Genomic DNA, 16,466 nt, shown 5'->3' with positions numbered 1-16,466 from the left:
ACTTGGAAAAGTTCAGCTGATGTTTGTTGTTTCAGGATAAAGATGGCATGAATGAGTCTAACTTATCTAAATCTACAACTATATGTAGTTGTAGATTTAGATAAGTTAATTCTTCTCTAAGAGTTCTGGTAAATCGCCTGTCCGTCCTGGGGGAGGATCCCTCCTTCATGTGGGCACCCCTGAGGTTTCTTAGTTTTTTCCGGAATCCGTTTTTTTTAGGAGTTTTTCCTTACCGCGAAGGGGGGTCTAAGGGCAGGGATGCCAGTATAGCTTAGTCAGTTTGTTAGTTCATTTTAGTATTTTCCTATTGAACTCTTTGTATTCCTGATCCTTTTGAGTTCATGTTTTACTTCGAAGCCCATCGAGACGACTGTTGTTGTGATTTTGGGCTATACAAATAAAATTGAATTGAATTGAATTGAAGCCACAGAGCTGCTGCAGTCAGATGAGTCAGTGTTTGCTGAAGCAGAGGCAGCTGAAGTTGTTTGATATTCTGGACTTTGTATGTTTGAACAAGCTGGAGGCTGACACACAGCAGCTTTTTCTATCTGGTGATGTTTTGTTGCTCATTCAACCCTCAAAAGCACAAATGGACTCATGTTCTGGTGATCACTTCCAGATCTTCTCCTGCCTTTACAGCTCCTCTCCAGACAGAGTGAAGCCTTTTTCTGCAACATCTATGTTCTTTATGGATTCCTCTGCATAGAATTAAAAACAAGTTTGAAAACAAAGTTTTTAATTTCCAGTTCTTTAGTCGTTCTGTTTTATTACAAAAGTACAATAATTACATTTTACCTGAACAGGAATGGGAACACTCATTCCAGAAATTAATTTTAGCTCAATAGTTGTTAAAACCCCCTCCAATCATCATTTGATCTATTTTAAAAGCATTCCCAGTGATCTTTTAATTAGGATTATGTCGCTTTTAACCCAATTAATGAAAAACTGTCATTTTTTTAGGATATTTTCTGTAGAGCAGCAGTAGTTCATTAGAAATTCGCCTCTGAGTTGTGGGTGAAACTGTTAGTGCGGAAAAAGTCTTCACCCATTTCCCATGATCCATCTGTTTACACCTTCTCCAGATAACTTGCGGTCCTTATTTCCCTACTCTGACATTACCGGTGTAACAAATATTGCCAGCAATATTGGAACAATCCAGCCGTACAGCTTCAAGCCAGATTTCAGCTCAGATGAAGAAAACATAGACGTACATGGATCTATTTGTCTACAAGTGGATGCATCAGAGAGGAGCTGAGCAGGGTTTGTGGCTCGCCAACAGTAGCTTTTATATCACTTCACAAACTTTTTCTAACTACATGTTTTCATCTGCCTCTGATTCACAATGGTTTAAACAAAAAATACTCAGAAATGAAATTTTAAGTTTAACGTTCTTTGTATCTGTCCTCCATGAGAAAAATGTCACAAGAACCCGTTTCTTCTATCTAACGGCATCATTCTCTATACCAGTGTTTCCCAACTTCGAGGAACACTGTCCTACATTTTTTTAATCCAACCATGCTCATACTCACCTCAGACTTCTGCAGAACCCGATGATGAGCTGAATCAGTTGTGCTTAAGCAGGTCAACTTTGAAAACATGCAGGACAGTGTTCCCCAAGGACCAGGGTTGGGAATAACTGCTCTATACCGTACACACCACACAGTATTCAGTGAACTGTGCTAGAACAAGTTTTTTCATGACCCAAATAAGCCTGTTTAGTGTGCAATTGGTGGTAGTACACATCTTTTTTGTTTTTTTTAAATGTAAAAATGTTTTTATGTGAAGCACTTTGAGTTACATCAGTCGGAAAGGTGCTCCACAAATAATGTTTGATTTGATTTATCCTCTTTGTTTGATTGAGTGAGTGATTGATCGTTGGTTGATTGATTGATTGCATTAATTGCAGACAAAACAAAGAAAAATCACACAGATTTATCACATTCATTCCAAAAATAATGAAATGCATTGATTAAAACCAAGCAAAACAAAACAAAAGCACACTGAGGTTAAATTAAATCTAGTGAATAATAATTAAAGCCAAGCAGTTTGATTTATTGTTTGTTAAATGTATTTCTACAAAAAGTGCGACTAATACTCCAATGCGACTATGAAGTTTTCTTCCTCTTTACTATGCATGTTTTGCATCTGCAACTTATAGCAACAAGTAAGCAACTTTAACATTATTTGCAGGTCCTATGGGGGAAAATGAACATGTTAATCAACTCACACAAAATAGTAACAAAACTGTTGAAGAGATAAAGTCTCAATTAACTTAAAACTTAAGTCCCTCCACAGTTCCAATGTTTTTTAGGGCCACAACCTTGGAAGTGAAACACAGAGGAGGAGGAGGATGAGGATGAGGGGGAGGAGTCAGTCCCTGGGGATAAAAGTCTTCACAAAGGGGAGTCTAGTCAAAGTGAAAAGAGACAGAAGAGTAGAAGGACCAACCGCAGCTCTGAGCCCTCGTCATCACCCTGCTGATCAGTAAGTTTCATCACTCAAACATTGAGAGTAAGGTTCAGCTGAGAGCACAGTCAGAAAGGCAAAGTCAGAAAAACAGGCGGGGGGACGGGGTCACCATGGACAGGTATGTGTTTGGAGGACATTCTGCTCAGGTTCATATCCAGCTGTCCTCCATCTTTGTAAGGATTCTGTTTGTGTGAGTGTTGATGCCTGCAATTTGAGCTTTTCTGCGGTTCTTTGAGTCCAGCAGGGGTCTGAACCTGAATCCTGCTCAGCTCTACTGTCCCTTTAAGGGTGCATTTGTCAGGAGCAAACACTTCTTTAGTTGCCAGGATTGAAAATTTTTACCAACTGCAGCTTTTTAGCAGAGTTTCCATTCTTCGACCTCACAAAGCTAGAGCTAAAGAAGTCATGCCTCCAAACCAAACCTCAGGGAGTCATCCACAGGCTCCATCAGAGCTTTGTGGTCAATAGTGAGCTGCAGGAGCTTGCAGCTGATTGGCTGTCAGCCCTGATCTTTAATCAAGCACACAGATTACAAGCTGAGTGTGCACGTGGGGGTGTGCATGTGTGCCGGCCTGTGTGTGCATTTATAGTTTATGGAAGCTACTAAAGCCTCGACCCCTGTGATTAGTGTGTGCACGTGTGTATGTGTACAGTGGTTACAGGTTTTTCCCAGAGTTCTGACTCACAGGCCTCCCGGCCTCACCGTGTTTGCCTGCTCCTGTGCTTGTTTCTGATGGAAGCAGCTCAGTCTGAAGCTGCTGGTCCGCTCTTGGACTCTGCTTGGACCTGAATAGACCAAGTGAACTTATTTACATGGTTTGACAGTTGAAATCTCATCTTAAACACAAACTGTAGCTCAAATAACAGGTTTGACGTGTCAAAGTGTTAGAAACCGATAAAACTTTTACTTTCTTTAATCGCTCTGAAACCATTTAATAATAACAGTTTGGAATTACACATCCTTGAGGGCTTAATCTGAATTTTTGATAATATCTTGTCATTTGATTTCCCCCAAAATTGGAGTTTATTTTTATTTTTTGTTTGTTTATATTTCTTGGTAAACTAATATAGTTCATTATTTCTGATTTGGATGGATAAGCTTTTATGAACTGACATCTGATTGGTTAATGTCTAACATGACAGCTGCTGAACCTTCTTCTACGCAGCCCAAGGCTCCCCCTAGCAAAAAGTAGTCTATTAAGTGTAATACAAGTATACTTAGTCTATACTAACAATGAAGCAGCATACTTGAAGTTTGCTTTTTATATATATGTTATATAAACTATTTTTTATATAAACTTAAAATGTTCCAATTTAGTCTGAAGAAATATTCAGTAAGTATATTTCCTACACTATCCATACATGATCTATAGTATAATTACTATTCTTTCACTCACGTTAATAAATTTTAAGTGTACTACTTTTTGCCAAGGGTTTTTCTTATTCAGTTTTCTGAGTGGAAACACAGAGAAGGACCCATGTGTGATTTAATTTAAAAGAAAATACTTTATCTTATTGCAGTGAACTTGCATTGGTACTGCAAGACTCTGGGTCAGGGGTGTCCAAACTTTTTTACCGAAAGGGCCAGATTTGGTGAGGTGAATATTTGACAATTCGACTTGCATTCTTTAAACTCTTAATATTTTAATTCCTGATGAACTAATAAATGGAAATGCCATGTTTATTTATTTTTTACATTTGCAGTAGACATCTTAGATATGTGCTAGAAAGTGTTGCACTGCAGCATTGACACAGGTAAGAAATTGCCTGCAACCAAATTTAGCCAATTACAAAAAAAATGAATAATACATTTACAGTTTTAGAAAATGCTTGGGGCAGCATATTATATATTTCATGACGGGAGCCTGCAGGCATTCGGAGATTTCAACACGGGTCAGAATTTGGACATCCCTGCTCTAGATTATTGGTACCAGTAAAGTAACTCATGTTTAGATTGTACAGTGAAGAAGCTGAAACTTGGCAAGGGGTGCATGAACGCGGCACACCTGCAGATCCGCTGTATGAGGCGGTCTGAACATGAACCTCTGCATCTGCTCAGGTGACAAGACAAACACGTGTGTTCTTCCTATCTTGAATTTTTGATTGGTTCTTATCACAAGAGGGGCAGGTTTGTGTGTTAATGGAGTGGGGGTGGGGGGTTGTTCCTGAGCAGGATGTATATCTGTAACTCACAGACATGACTGCACAGAGGATTAGTTTCAAGTAAACAGGATTTTTTTTTTTTTTCATTTTTCAGGCACAGGGACAGCTTAATGCAGCTGAAAAAGAGTTCAACCCTTTACAGCAGGACCGGGGCGGTTCTGTTTGTCAGTATAATCCGCACACTAGTGAGGACGAAGTCTGAAAAGTCTTTGTCTGGTGCATCAAAATTAATGAGGCTGCAGCTGACCTAAAGTAACCCGGGGTTTCACAACACCTCCCGGTCCCGTCAAAGGAACCTCATGGGGCCGATTTGTTTTTCTCCTCAGGACTAAGTCAGACAGAAAGAGCTGCAGGGGGAGTTTACTTCTGCTAACTTATAAAGGCAAGATAATCTCTGATTTAGGAAGAACATTTTGAAAATTCACATAAATTATTTGGTGTTTTTTTGTGGCAAAATTAGAGACAAATCAGAAATAGATCCACCCAAGAGGTGCAGGTTTGAGGGGAAAAATAACAGTCGATCTGAAGATAATGAGGACCTGAAATGAACCACTGCCACCGTATTTCAATTACATTGTTTATTCAGATTGTTACTCTAAACAATGTAGTTATAAACTATTATTTGTTTTTATCAAACACATGGAAAACCGCGTTCCATTTCTTTTGAAAGTCAATGACCTTTCTCCTGCTCCATCACTGAGATTTCATTAATTATGGTGTGTGTGTGTATGGAGGGGGGGTGTAATCCAGACTGCTCCTGCTGAGCTCAGTCTTCGCATTCTGCTCCATCTGCATGACTCAAAAGCTTAAGGTATGGCGCAGCAGCGGCAGATTCATAAAATAAACTAGATATCAGTATTAGATACTGTGAGAACGGCCCCCACAGCCAAAGTTTGAAATCTTATGTAAAAAAACTTTTTTTTTGCGTTTGCGTTGGTATGAGTTGTATTTATATTTGACTGTTGTTTGAATTTGAACATCTTAGTTCACTTTCCTTTTTGTGGTTTTTCTTTGGCTTGGACTTATTTTAAAACTTTAGTTTGTATTCTGGGCAGCACTGTGACTACTGTTGTCTGTTTAATGTGCTAAATAAATAAAGTTGGATCGGATCTTACCAGAAAATGAAAGAGGAGAGAATGACTGAGTAATTGTAAGTTTAATATACTGTAGCCACAAAAGAGCAGCTAAAACAGTTTTCATTGCTTTACTGTATAAAAAAAACCCAAAAAACAGGCGTCTGTGGTGAACGTCTTACAGGCAACAGTAAATTGCAGTTTTACTCAACAGCTGCTCACTGCATCTAACTGTATGCCTAAAACGTCTTCACCTGTTATGAGCTCTCAGTCCTAGCAGTACAGAGTGGATGGTTCTGTTGTGAGACAAATGTTAGGACAGGAGGACTTTCTGGAAAACTTTGTTAGACTGTTGTGAAGCTTGAAAATAGTACAAGAGGTATTCTTATCTAATACCGTTGGGCACATAATTTCTATGAAGTGAAAACTAGCTGAACCACCTGTTGTCCAACAGACCTAAAATCTTTAACTGTTGCTGTTTTTGTTGCAGTCCTCTTGTTTCTGGTTCAGGATGACGGCCCTCCTGCTGTCCTTTGTCTTCCTCGTGTCTTTCTTGGGCAAAATGGAGGCTGCAGAACCATCTGGTTGCAAAATCCGTATCACCAACAAAGGATTGGAAAAGTGTAAGTTCAGAAGAACAATCTCAGTTGTTCATTTTTTTCCTGCAAACAGAATTTTACCTCTGTTTTTCATTTATTGTTACCCTCATAAAGCCTGTTGTGCTGCTAATTTTTTTAAGTTATTATTGACAATGTGTGTTACTTTTATTCACCTTTAACTTTTTTTTTAATATTTAGTAGTATTCTCTCCCTCCATTTTTTTCTGTGAGCCATATTCCTCAAGTTTCACACTAAACATCCGATATATAACAGCAAAAAGAATGCAAGGAAAATACCAAACTACAACATTTACAATTATCCATAAAGTTTGGTCAAGACTGTTTCATGAAAGGAGCCAAATTGTCATTGTCACTACATTTTAGGTACTGCAAATTTAAGTGACTAACAAACTGAATGGAGCATGGAGCAATGCACCAATCACAAATCCATAGCCCTTTAAAAGGGAAATTATGCTGCATGTGGAAGTTTTGCTGTTTGTCTCTGTTTTTTGTTCTTTTTGCTTTTATTTTGTTTTCATCAAAAAGACACAGTTCATCTCAGCCAATGTGGTCCAACCCCCGTCTAGACTTAAAGACTATAAAAATTGTGTTTTCTAAGGTTTTTAACACGTTCTTGTGGTGTTTTTCTGCTCAAGTTAAAAATTGAATTTCTGAGTACTTCTTTATTCAAATTGTTGTGAATCAGTGGCAGATGCAAAAATGTAGTTTGCGACTCCATCGGCTTTGTTTGGTTGGAGCTGGAAGCCATTTCCTATGGGTGACGTCTAATGTTTAACGATTTGTTTTAACAGTTCCCAGAGTATTTTCTGTGTTTGTGACAAAGACAAAACTCTGGGTGGGCCTCAAGCTCCCTGCTCAGCTCCATTTGGATGAATCCACTTGTAGGCGAATAAATCCAAGCATGTCTTGGTATTCCTTGTCTGGGCTGGCATCTGGCTCAAAACTGTACGGCTGGAAAGCTCCAATATTGCTCACCATTTTTGTTGCATTGGTAATGTTAGCTTCAGAGTGTGAGTGGCTGTAAAGTAGCACGAGAGAGTGTAAACCAAGAGCTCTCAACAATGGGTAGGGTTTGGGGGCCAATGGTCCCGCCCACAACTTAGAGGAAAATGTCTAATAAACTACTGCCACTCTGAAGAAACTATCTCCTTGAAAACAATCGTTTTTATCAAAAGACCACTGGGAATGCTTTTAAAACAGTTTTAAAGATGATTGGAGTGAGTTTTTAAAAACATTCATTCATATGCACCACCAGAATATATCAAACTAAGAAGTGGATATTTCACTACAAAGCTGCAGCTCAAAGGAGCTGATGGATCAACACTGTCTCTGTTGCAGCCAAGTTTACATTCAAAGAAGAAGACAACAGCAAAAAAAACAAACCCTCTCCTGCTCTGTCAAATATATGGTTTGTTTTATGTTCTCAGTGAAGTCAGAGACTGAGAAGTTTGTTGAAGAGGAGCTCTGCAACATCAGCATGCCAGAGATGATGGGCAAAGAAGGACGCTTCCAGTACACCATCACTGAGTATGCACTTGACTGCATCCTGGAGTGACACCTGACATGCCGCACACCTGCTGACACTCCGCTGTTCCTTCTGCTTTGTTATCAGTGTGAAGATAACAGAACTCATCCTGGCTCATGCTGAGCTGCAGTTCATCCCTGATGTTGGCCTGTTGTTCGACATCCAGAATTCATCCATCTCGCTAAGTTTCCACCGACAGATCCTCTACTGGTTCTTGTTAGTTCTCTTAAACACATTTTGAAATGCAACTTTTCCTTACAGAAGATGCTGGTCTTAGTGTCATTGCTAAGTCATGTGAGCAGCTTTGTCTTTGTGGAGGATTGTGTCACTGACATCTGTTGCTCACATTGTGACTGAAAAGGAGCAAAGCTGTCCCGACATCCATGATGTTTCTGTCTCTCAGTTATGACACAGGAAACATTAACGCCTCAGCGGAAGGAGTCAACATCAACACAGCTGTAAACCTCATCCGGGACCACGAGGGACGGCTGAAGATCAACAACATCACCTGCGATGCCAAAATCAACAGGATGAGAGCAAAGTTCAGCGGAACGCTGGGGTACGGAGCAGTCATGGTGATATTCACCCATCCAGAGGTATCAAGGATGTTCAGCAGATTAAAAGTCATGATAGATAAAAACATGTTATGATGTAAAATGTAGCAAGTGAAACTGAAAGCACCAGGATGACATAGTGCAGGAGTGAAGGTTATCAGCAGGAACAGAGGAGGAGAGAGCAATGTAAAAGGGTAAATATCAGACAAAGGAGTGAGAGTAGAATACTGGATGGTTGGCGGTTAATAAGCAACCTAGTTTTTAAGTTTTAGAAACAATAGCTCTTAAGAAAGGAAATGGGGCTGAAGATGTTGACTTTTTATCTGGAAAGGACAAAAAAACGGCTGAGACATAAGCAAAGGAAAGAGTGTATATATAATGTCTTAGAACAGGACAATCAACTTCTAGACTTGAAAGAAAAAGATGGTTCAGAAGAAAACAGCTTTTCTTTGCTGTGAGGAATCGTGTAAAGGTAAATATCTGCTTTTTTTTTCAGGAAAGTATATGACTTTGTGGCCAAATTTCTAACAACGGGCATGCGCTTCTTCCTTAACCAACGGGTAGGTGTACATGACTGCTGCTCGCTTATGATCAGTGTGTGGGTCTCTGACTAAGACAGGGTTTGATCAGGACAAATCATTTTTTTTCACAGCACTTTAAAGTATACCTGAAAAAATGTATAGGACACACCTTTTAACTACAAAGAACAAAACTGTCTAAAACATCCAAAATGACATGTTTTAATGTTTGAAACTGTTATGTCAAAGACATTTTGTTTTTGTTACTAAAAATGAAAAGTGCATACAAAAAAGGGGTTCTCTGTTAAAAGACATTTAAATGCTGAATGAAAAATAAATATCCACATTGTATTCAATTAGGTTAAAGAATTGGACCATATTATATAGCCACAAAGTTAGTTGAATCTTTTATGTATCGATTCATGGACTATGAATGACCCTAAAATATACACATCCACATATATATGTAAATGATGCTACTAGAACTACTCTTAATCATAAATAGACACATTTACACTTACATATCCATATTAAATGTGTCAAATTTGCCTTTTTCGTTGTCTCCCAATGAGCACATGGTAGCGCTCAAACCGCTATAAATCAAAGGTCATCCTGATCTTAATACAGCTTCACTTTGGCCTCAGTGCTAAAATGTTCACTTTTCATGGCGGTCACTGCATAAAACATAATCCTGTGCATTTTGTTGTTTGTAAGACTTAAAAGACTGGCCTTCACTTCAGATGAAGATCAACAGTACTTCACCTGTAATAGGGACTTTAAAATTGACCCAAAGTGAATGAAGTGGATGTGTCTCTTTGTCAGATCTGTCCAGCTCTGAATCATGCTGCTCTTGTTCACGTCAACTCGCTGCTGGAGACGATTCCTGTGAAGACGGAGGTGGACAACTACATTGGAATTGATTATTCCCTGATTGAAGATCCCGTCGTGACGTCTCGGAGCCTGGACATGCACTTTCGGGTCAGACTCAAGCTGACGATCTCTGAGGAGTAGATGCGAGCTGGTGTCAACGTGTTCTTTGTCTCTCCATAGGGGATGTTCTTTGACCTGTCTCACCAGAACCTTACCCTGGTGAACTATGCTGTGGACCCAATCATCAGAGAGTACGACCGCATGGTGTATCTGGCTCTGTCCGAGTTCTTCTTTGACAGCGGGATGTTCTCTTACTACACTGCTGGAATCTTTCAAATGGACATCGTCAATGAAAAGGTGAAAAGGGGTAGGAAAGATGGAGATCAGATAAGGGGAAGTGAACTTCCAGAGAGAAAAACTAGTTCCCTAGTGTTATTCACAGTTACTGAAATTGTTCTACCTACTTTTTAACAGTTGTAGAGACTGGCCGGTAATCTGTGGCCTGGCAGAGATACTGCTTGATTGTCCAAAATTAACAAATACCAACTATGGATCAGCAGCCACAAATTATGATATGAATCGAATTAATGGTTTCAGCTCCAACCAAACAAAGCCAACACATTTTTCACAATACTGGTATCACCATGTTGGAGCCAGACGTTGTAACATGTAGCGGCTGAGTAGCTCAGTTGGTAAGGTGAGAAGCTACCATGCAGGAATCCAGGGTTCGATTCCCGGAGGGGAAGAAGCAATGGTACTGGGGGCACCATATCAATGGCGAGCAGTTAACATCACTCAGTGAGGGTCCTTAGGCAAGGCCCTTAACACTACCGCCTCCTGAGCGCAGTTCAGTTGCAGGTCACCACTCCCCCAGGGGGGGAGTGGTGAAATTCTTCTCCAGGGATGGAGAAGAATTTCCCCATTGAGGGATAAATAAAGTATCTGGAAAAAAAAAAAAAAAGTTATCAGTAATTGGTCTGAGACTGACTAAGACCTACGGCAGCCACTCACCCATCAGGAATGACCTTGTTAAAAGTCCACACCCTTTCCACTTGAAAGCGAGCTATGCAAAATCTGTGAAACATTTCATTCATGTACAGTCAATGCTTTGAATCCATCACTTGCTGATCAAAAGTTCATAGTAGTGCAGATCCCTTCTTATCCTGCTTTTTCAAAATGGAACTCTAAGTTGGAAAAACACTTTATAAATGCAAAAAAGGTGCTGAAAAGTGCAAAGATGCACTAAAGAAGTTTGAAAGTTTGGTTCAACGGCACCCCTTACATCTCAACTGATCACAGCTGAGCTTCAACACTTCCATTCTTGTTTGTTTTATTCCGCAGATGCCAAAAGACCTGGAAATGTTGTTGAGAACCACCTACTTTGGAACCATCATGATCACAGTGAGCAGAACAATAGTCAAAGCATCCAGACAGTGCCACCACAAAAAAAAGAACACAAAAATGTGCACAAATTACTTTGAATGATTGTTACTGACAAATACATGATGTTCCTCACATCCATGTGTTTTTTGGTAGAATCCAGCTCTGGTGGACGCTCCACTTGCTCTACAACTTGCTGTTAACTCCCCGCCCAAAACCACCATCAAGACCTCCGGAGCAACGGTCTTCATGACTGCTATTGTGAAGGTGATGCTTCTGCCTCCCGGCCAGCCTGCAGTTCAGCTCAGCAGCATGACCATGGTAGGTCCCAAACACAATTGAAGACTGATATTTCATACCCGCCTCAGAAATGGGGTTTTAACTGTAAAGCTATGTATATAAAGGGCATTTTACGCACGTTCAAGAATGTACTAAACGCAAATTCACACTGGACAAGCAGGGAGGGGCTCCTACTTTTAATTTTTCTTCTTTTTATCGGAAAATCCTGCCACCTATATTTGGAGGAGTTGGTGCAAAACATCAAACCGATGCAAAATCTTGCAAATCTTGCTTCAGGCTTTTTTTTCCACAGCTCCAATCTGATATATGAAAGACAGCCGAACACAAATCACAATCAATGATTTCTCCTCCATGATCAATTTTAAACTGGTGGCACCTCAATGAATTTAAGGGGAGGCCATCTATATGTCACCACCAAGTCCAAGCCCCTGATTGGTCAAAGTTTGCATTCAGTGGCCACGCCTTACTTACATAGAGCCCAAAAACAGTTGAAACTTGCTCAGCTATGCTGGAGTTTTGAACGTGGAAGCCCAAAACGTGCGTTTGTGACAACTTTGTAAGTGGCTACTTGAAGGCGGTGGGAGCATTGCATAATATCAGTTATAGCAACGCTTTTTGCTGGCCTACAAACGTCCTTCCACAAATTCAGCCTAACAATTAATTCCTAATAGTAATTTGAAATTTTTCCTTGTTTCTACAGGAAGCAAAGTTTAACGCCAAAGTTTCCATGAAGGGAAAGCGTTTGGCCGTGCACGCCGACCTCCGCAGGTATTACTCCTCTTTTGGGGGATACACTTCAACACACCTGTGCAAAACCTTTACCCTCTTACTTGTTATGTTCAAAGTCAATACCTCACAAGTTGGGGGTGTTGGAGCAGAAGATCTCCCTTTTGACCCCAGCTTTAAAAACGATCACTCATAGTTTTGCTTTCATCTAGTTGCTAAACTGAAGCAAGTTTGTAGCTAAAGCGGTTTGATGCATATTTGCATCAATAGGCATGAATATGTTGAGAGAATGGAGACCTTTTTCAGGACCCCTTAGCCTAAGCAACTACGAAATGGAACCAACCTTTTTTTGCAAAACAGAGAAAATGCTGTAACAGAGAAAACATGGCAAAAAGATCTGTTGAGAAAATGAGGGCAAAGTGAGGAGAGGAGCCCCATCTTTTACTTAAAGTTCCCCAACAATCATATACAAAGCAAGCTGAGTGACAACTGAGAAAAAATAATTTTTATTATTTTAAACGTTAAGGCAGTGGACCGAAAATGTCTGGAAAACATGGAGCTTTGTTGTCTATGAAGACTCTCATTCATCCAGGTTGATTCCATCATAGTAGTAGGTTTAGGGGCTGTCATCTGGACTTATCCCTGCAGAAATTATGCTTAGAGTTGACCACATATCAAGTGCATTGAATCGGCAACTGAGAAAAATGATCACGTGAGGATCAAACCGAACAGAATGTTTGTTTTCCAGGTTTAAGATCTTCTCCAATCAATCAGCTCTGGAGTCTCTGGCTGTGAGTATTACACACAATGATCAGACATGTTTTCTGAAGATGCTTTCATGGGGCTATCAGTGATAAGTGCACCTGTGTGTCTGCAGCTGATTCCTCTGCAGGCTCCTCTGAAGACCATGTTGCAAATGTCTGTGGTTCCTCTGATCAACAGTAAGAACCTAGATCCTCACAAGTTCCAGAAAAAGATTTACAAACACCCTGAAGCAAAATGTTTTTGTCTGTGCAGACTGGACAAAGAGGGGAGTGCGCATCCCGTTGGCTGATGGGATGGACTTTGTGGAGGAGGTAGTTGAGTATCACAATGTGAGTATGTTCACAGATGATCTTCATTCACGATAGCAGGATGAACATACACAAGTGTTACTCATTTCTGCCACCCTGGGGGGGGGCAATTTTTTCTCTGCAGGGCTTCATTGTGATCGGAGCAAATCTTCATTTCAGCAAAGGACTGCGGGAAATGATGCTGGGCAACACCAACTCCACCACCATGGCCTAAATGTGAATGAAAATGACCACGGACTTCATCTTTGTATGAAAGAGACATGCCAAGGGTTTTAGACTATAAAGACACGCACACACAAATATGCACACAAACAAGTTAAAGAGGAAAAACTTTTTGTACTTAATGCTTTTAATTCTTATTTTACGTTTTTGCATTATTGTAATAATCCACCACATCTGTGTTAATGACAGCACCAGTACACTCGCGTGTGGTCAGACTGGACAAGGTGGCCCTGCTGGGCGCAACCCTTGACTGTAAAGTGTATGAGAACTGGAGGCCGCCATGTTGGAACCAGACAAATTCAGTAAGCAGTGATTGGTCCGAGTCAGTTCGAGTCAACGTTTCTATGGTAACCACCATCGCCAATCAGGACTGAGCTCGAAGCTGAAGTCACACTCCTTCCACTGATGCGAGTTGAGGAGAATCTGTCGATCAAAGGTTTCAAATGTTCGATGTAAGGACAAAAGGCAACACGTGCTTTTATTGAGGCATCTAATTGATCAGTTTATAACTTGAATAACTTGCTAAAAAGAATCATGAAAAAAAATAGGATTAGCAAGTACATGTTAAAGAGCAAGAATAGTTATTTTGACAAATATAGTGACTGAGTAAAAGCTGCTTATTTCTCAATAGATGTCTATGGGGATTTTGGGTTCTTGGACACTTCGTGGGCACTTCCTATTTAGAACATGAGGAGGGAGGGGTCACTCAGTCCAGGTTTCTTATACAGTCAATGAATGCACCTGGTTTTCATGGTTGAGTTTTGGGTTAGCAGCAAGAGAGCTGAAGCAACATGAAAGCTCAGTTTCAGAGAAAAAGCAGAGCTCAGTCTGCTGTTTAAAAAAACTGAACTGGTCTTTCTTTTCAACAATAATGAATAAAAGTCAGGTAGATTCTGGAGTGATGCGTTTTCCCTTATGTGCAGGAACATTTTTTACAAAAGAAAAGACAGAGGTATGTGGATGGAGGCCTGCAAGGACAAAATTTTAAATATTTTTTTTGTAATTTAACACCATGAATGTCTTTCTGTTGGCCATTCCAACTCAACTTGCAATTTTTTGTCTGTTGTTCTTCCATTAAATTTGAGTTAATGTGGAAGGGCTTGTGGAGGCAAAGCAGGTGTAGCAAGTGCGTAACATCCATAAAAATAAATTAATGACTTAAAAATATATTGCTGCTTTGAAAAAAAAAAGGAAATATTGTCACTTAACTATCAGACACAAAGCACAACTCTGCGGGGAGAGAATGGACATAAAGACAGAGACTGAAACTTAGGTTTAATAGCATTTTAAAGAGAGTTCTTGAAAATATATTGCATAAGGGTCTCAGTACTCAATAGTTCATAGCCAACTTTTCTTGATAGACAGTTTAATAAGAAGGGTTTGAGGCAGTCAAAGGAATGGATCTGTGAAAACACATTAAAAAAGTGAGGCCAAGAAAATTGCTCATAAACGAGGTAAAGTATTTTCTGACAAACAGACCAACAAAACCCTCTCATGTTTTTATACCAATGAGTAAATCCTTATGGTTGGGCTCTTGTCAGTGCAGGTATTAATCCTCAGTAGCCAGTTCCACTCAGTGAGTAAAAACCACTGATATAACCAGTGAGACAAACCCAAGGCTGTTGGTTCACCCACCTGTTTGGATATTGCTTCCACCATAACTCTGCCTTTTGGAGCCACAGAACTGAAAATTGACAACACAGTTCTGGTACTCCGTCTAGTGGTGAGGCTTTAAATTTGAGTCAAGCTTTTGTTCTTCCAAGTCTGTGCTAATCAAATCACTTTTTTGATCAGAAAACCCAAACTTTAAACATTTAATCTGATCAAAACAACCTCAATGTGGGGCCACAAAATGTTGCTCCAGAAAGAAATCCCCGGAATACTGAGCTGGAAAGCTGAAGCACAAATGGTCCACAGAGGGTCACCAGAGCCACTGGCTCCCAGAATTTATACTTCAGCACTGTTACATAAAACACTAACAATAAACTACTAGGGTTCCAAGTTCTGTTTAGCAAATATCTGTTATCTCAAGTTCATTTTTTGTTGTAAATAAATAGTGAACGATGAATAAAGATAAAGTTTTGTAATATTTTTTGACAAAATATGTGCAACATTTGATGGGCTGATAAAATATGTAAAAACCAATAATATGTCCGCTGTAAAATGAAATAAGAGAATAAAAAATGTTTTAAACCTACATACACTGTATACGTCTGCAGGAGTTTGATGCCTACAGATCAGTTCACCTTCTGATGTCATCCTCTAAATGTCCTGATTTCTGCACACAAACATCAACATCATAGAACTCTCATCCAAATTTGAGAAAGAGGCGACTAATAACAAGCAATGATGATGGAAAGGGTTATTGACATGGACAATCCCTATGGTCATGTGACCCGTAGGTTTATTTAGACTTATTCATAAGACCCCAAAAGAGCCAGTTTAGCTCGTGCTGGTTTGCGGTGCCTTCCGTCCATGAAACCCAGGTTCAACTCCGGGCTGCTCCCTGTTCCCTTCTCTACTTCTATGCCGGTCCCAAGCCCGGTTGCTTTGAGAGGGTTGCGTCAGGAAGGGCATCCGGCGTAAAACATTGCCAAATTTACCATGCGACTCGTTCGCTGTGGCGACCCCGGATGGGAAAAGCCGAAAGAGAACCATTCATAAGACCCCAAACACATGAAACCTTCCAGTTTATCAAGTTCATGATTTTGAAATAGTTTTTTGGCCACTAGATTTCACTGTGGTGACATGTTTCGAGCTTTCCACAAGACTGAATATTTTTTGGGATTAGTTGTTCCAAATGATTCAATCTCCCAAGTGTTTCATTTATGCCATCACTGATATAGACACATTATCAGTTTTGTGGTCATTGACAAATTGAATGTGTGCGACATCATACAAAGATCCTCAAAAATGGACAAACTGGTGGGGCAAAGATGTCCTGTCCTGTCTGTTTTGGAACACACCAAGACCA

The 16,466-nt window shown here is 40.0% G+C and overlaps 1 protein-coding gene across 2 annotated transcripts; it reads left to right on the top strand.

The window, feature by feature from the left end:
* Positions 1 to 2,390: 2,390 nt before the first annotated feature.
* On the top strand, positions 2,391 to 15,689 carry pltp (phospholipid transfer protein). 2 transcript variants are annotated; one of them, XM_004069213.3, is made up of 15 exons: positions 2,391 to 2,484; positions 6,196 to 6,328; positions 7,752 to 7,851; positions 7,937 to 8,065; positions 8,253 to 8,408; positions 8,900 to 8,963; positions 9,744 to 9,899; positions 9,972 to 10,148; positions 11,133 to 11,192; positions 11,328 to 11,492; positions 12,172 to 12,239; positions 12,946 to 12,988; positions 13,075 to 13,138; positions 13,215 to 13,291; positions 13,395 to 15,689. In XM_004069213.3, the coding sequence occupies exons 2-15, from the start codon at positions 6,217 to 6,219 to the stop codon at positions 13,482 to 13,484; spliced, it is 1,461 nt and encodes a 486-aa protein (XP_004069261.1). In that variant the 5' UTR covers positions 2,391 to 2,484; positions 6,196 to 6,216; the 3' UTR covers positions 13,485 to 15,689. The 2 variants fall into 2 exon arrangements, with proteins under 2 accessions (XP_004069261.1, XP_011473646.1); XM_011475344.1 differs by having other exon boundaries at positions 2,484 to 2,587.
* The last annotated feature ends 777 nt before the right edge of the window (positions 15,690 to 16,466 follow it).

This window comes from Oryzias latipes, chromosome 5, assembly GCF_002234675.1.
Source record: "Oryzias latipes chromosome 5, ASM223467v1".
Lineage (NCBI taxonomy): Eukaryota > Metazoa > Chordata > Actinopteri > Beloniformes > Adrianichthyidae > Oryzias > Oryzias latipes.
The sequence above is the reverse complement of the archived record's forward strand: the minus strand, read 5'-3'. Positions and strand labels throughout refer to the sequence as shown.

Bases quoted from the DNA above. Each gene is read 5' to 3' on its own strand.
- pltp (XM_004069213.3), top strand. From the start codon at position 6,217: ATGACGGCCCTCCTGCTGTCCTTTGTCTTCCTCGTGTCTTTCTTGGGC. The intron at 9,900-9,971 runs GTCAGACTCAAG...GTCTCTCCATAG, and splicing joins GCCTGGACATGCACTTTCGG to GGGATGTTCTTTGACCTGTC. The intron at 11,493-12,171 runs GTAGGTCCCAAA...TTGTTTCTACAG, and splicing joins AGCTCAGCAGCATGACCATG to GAAGCAAAGTTTAACGCCAA.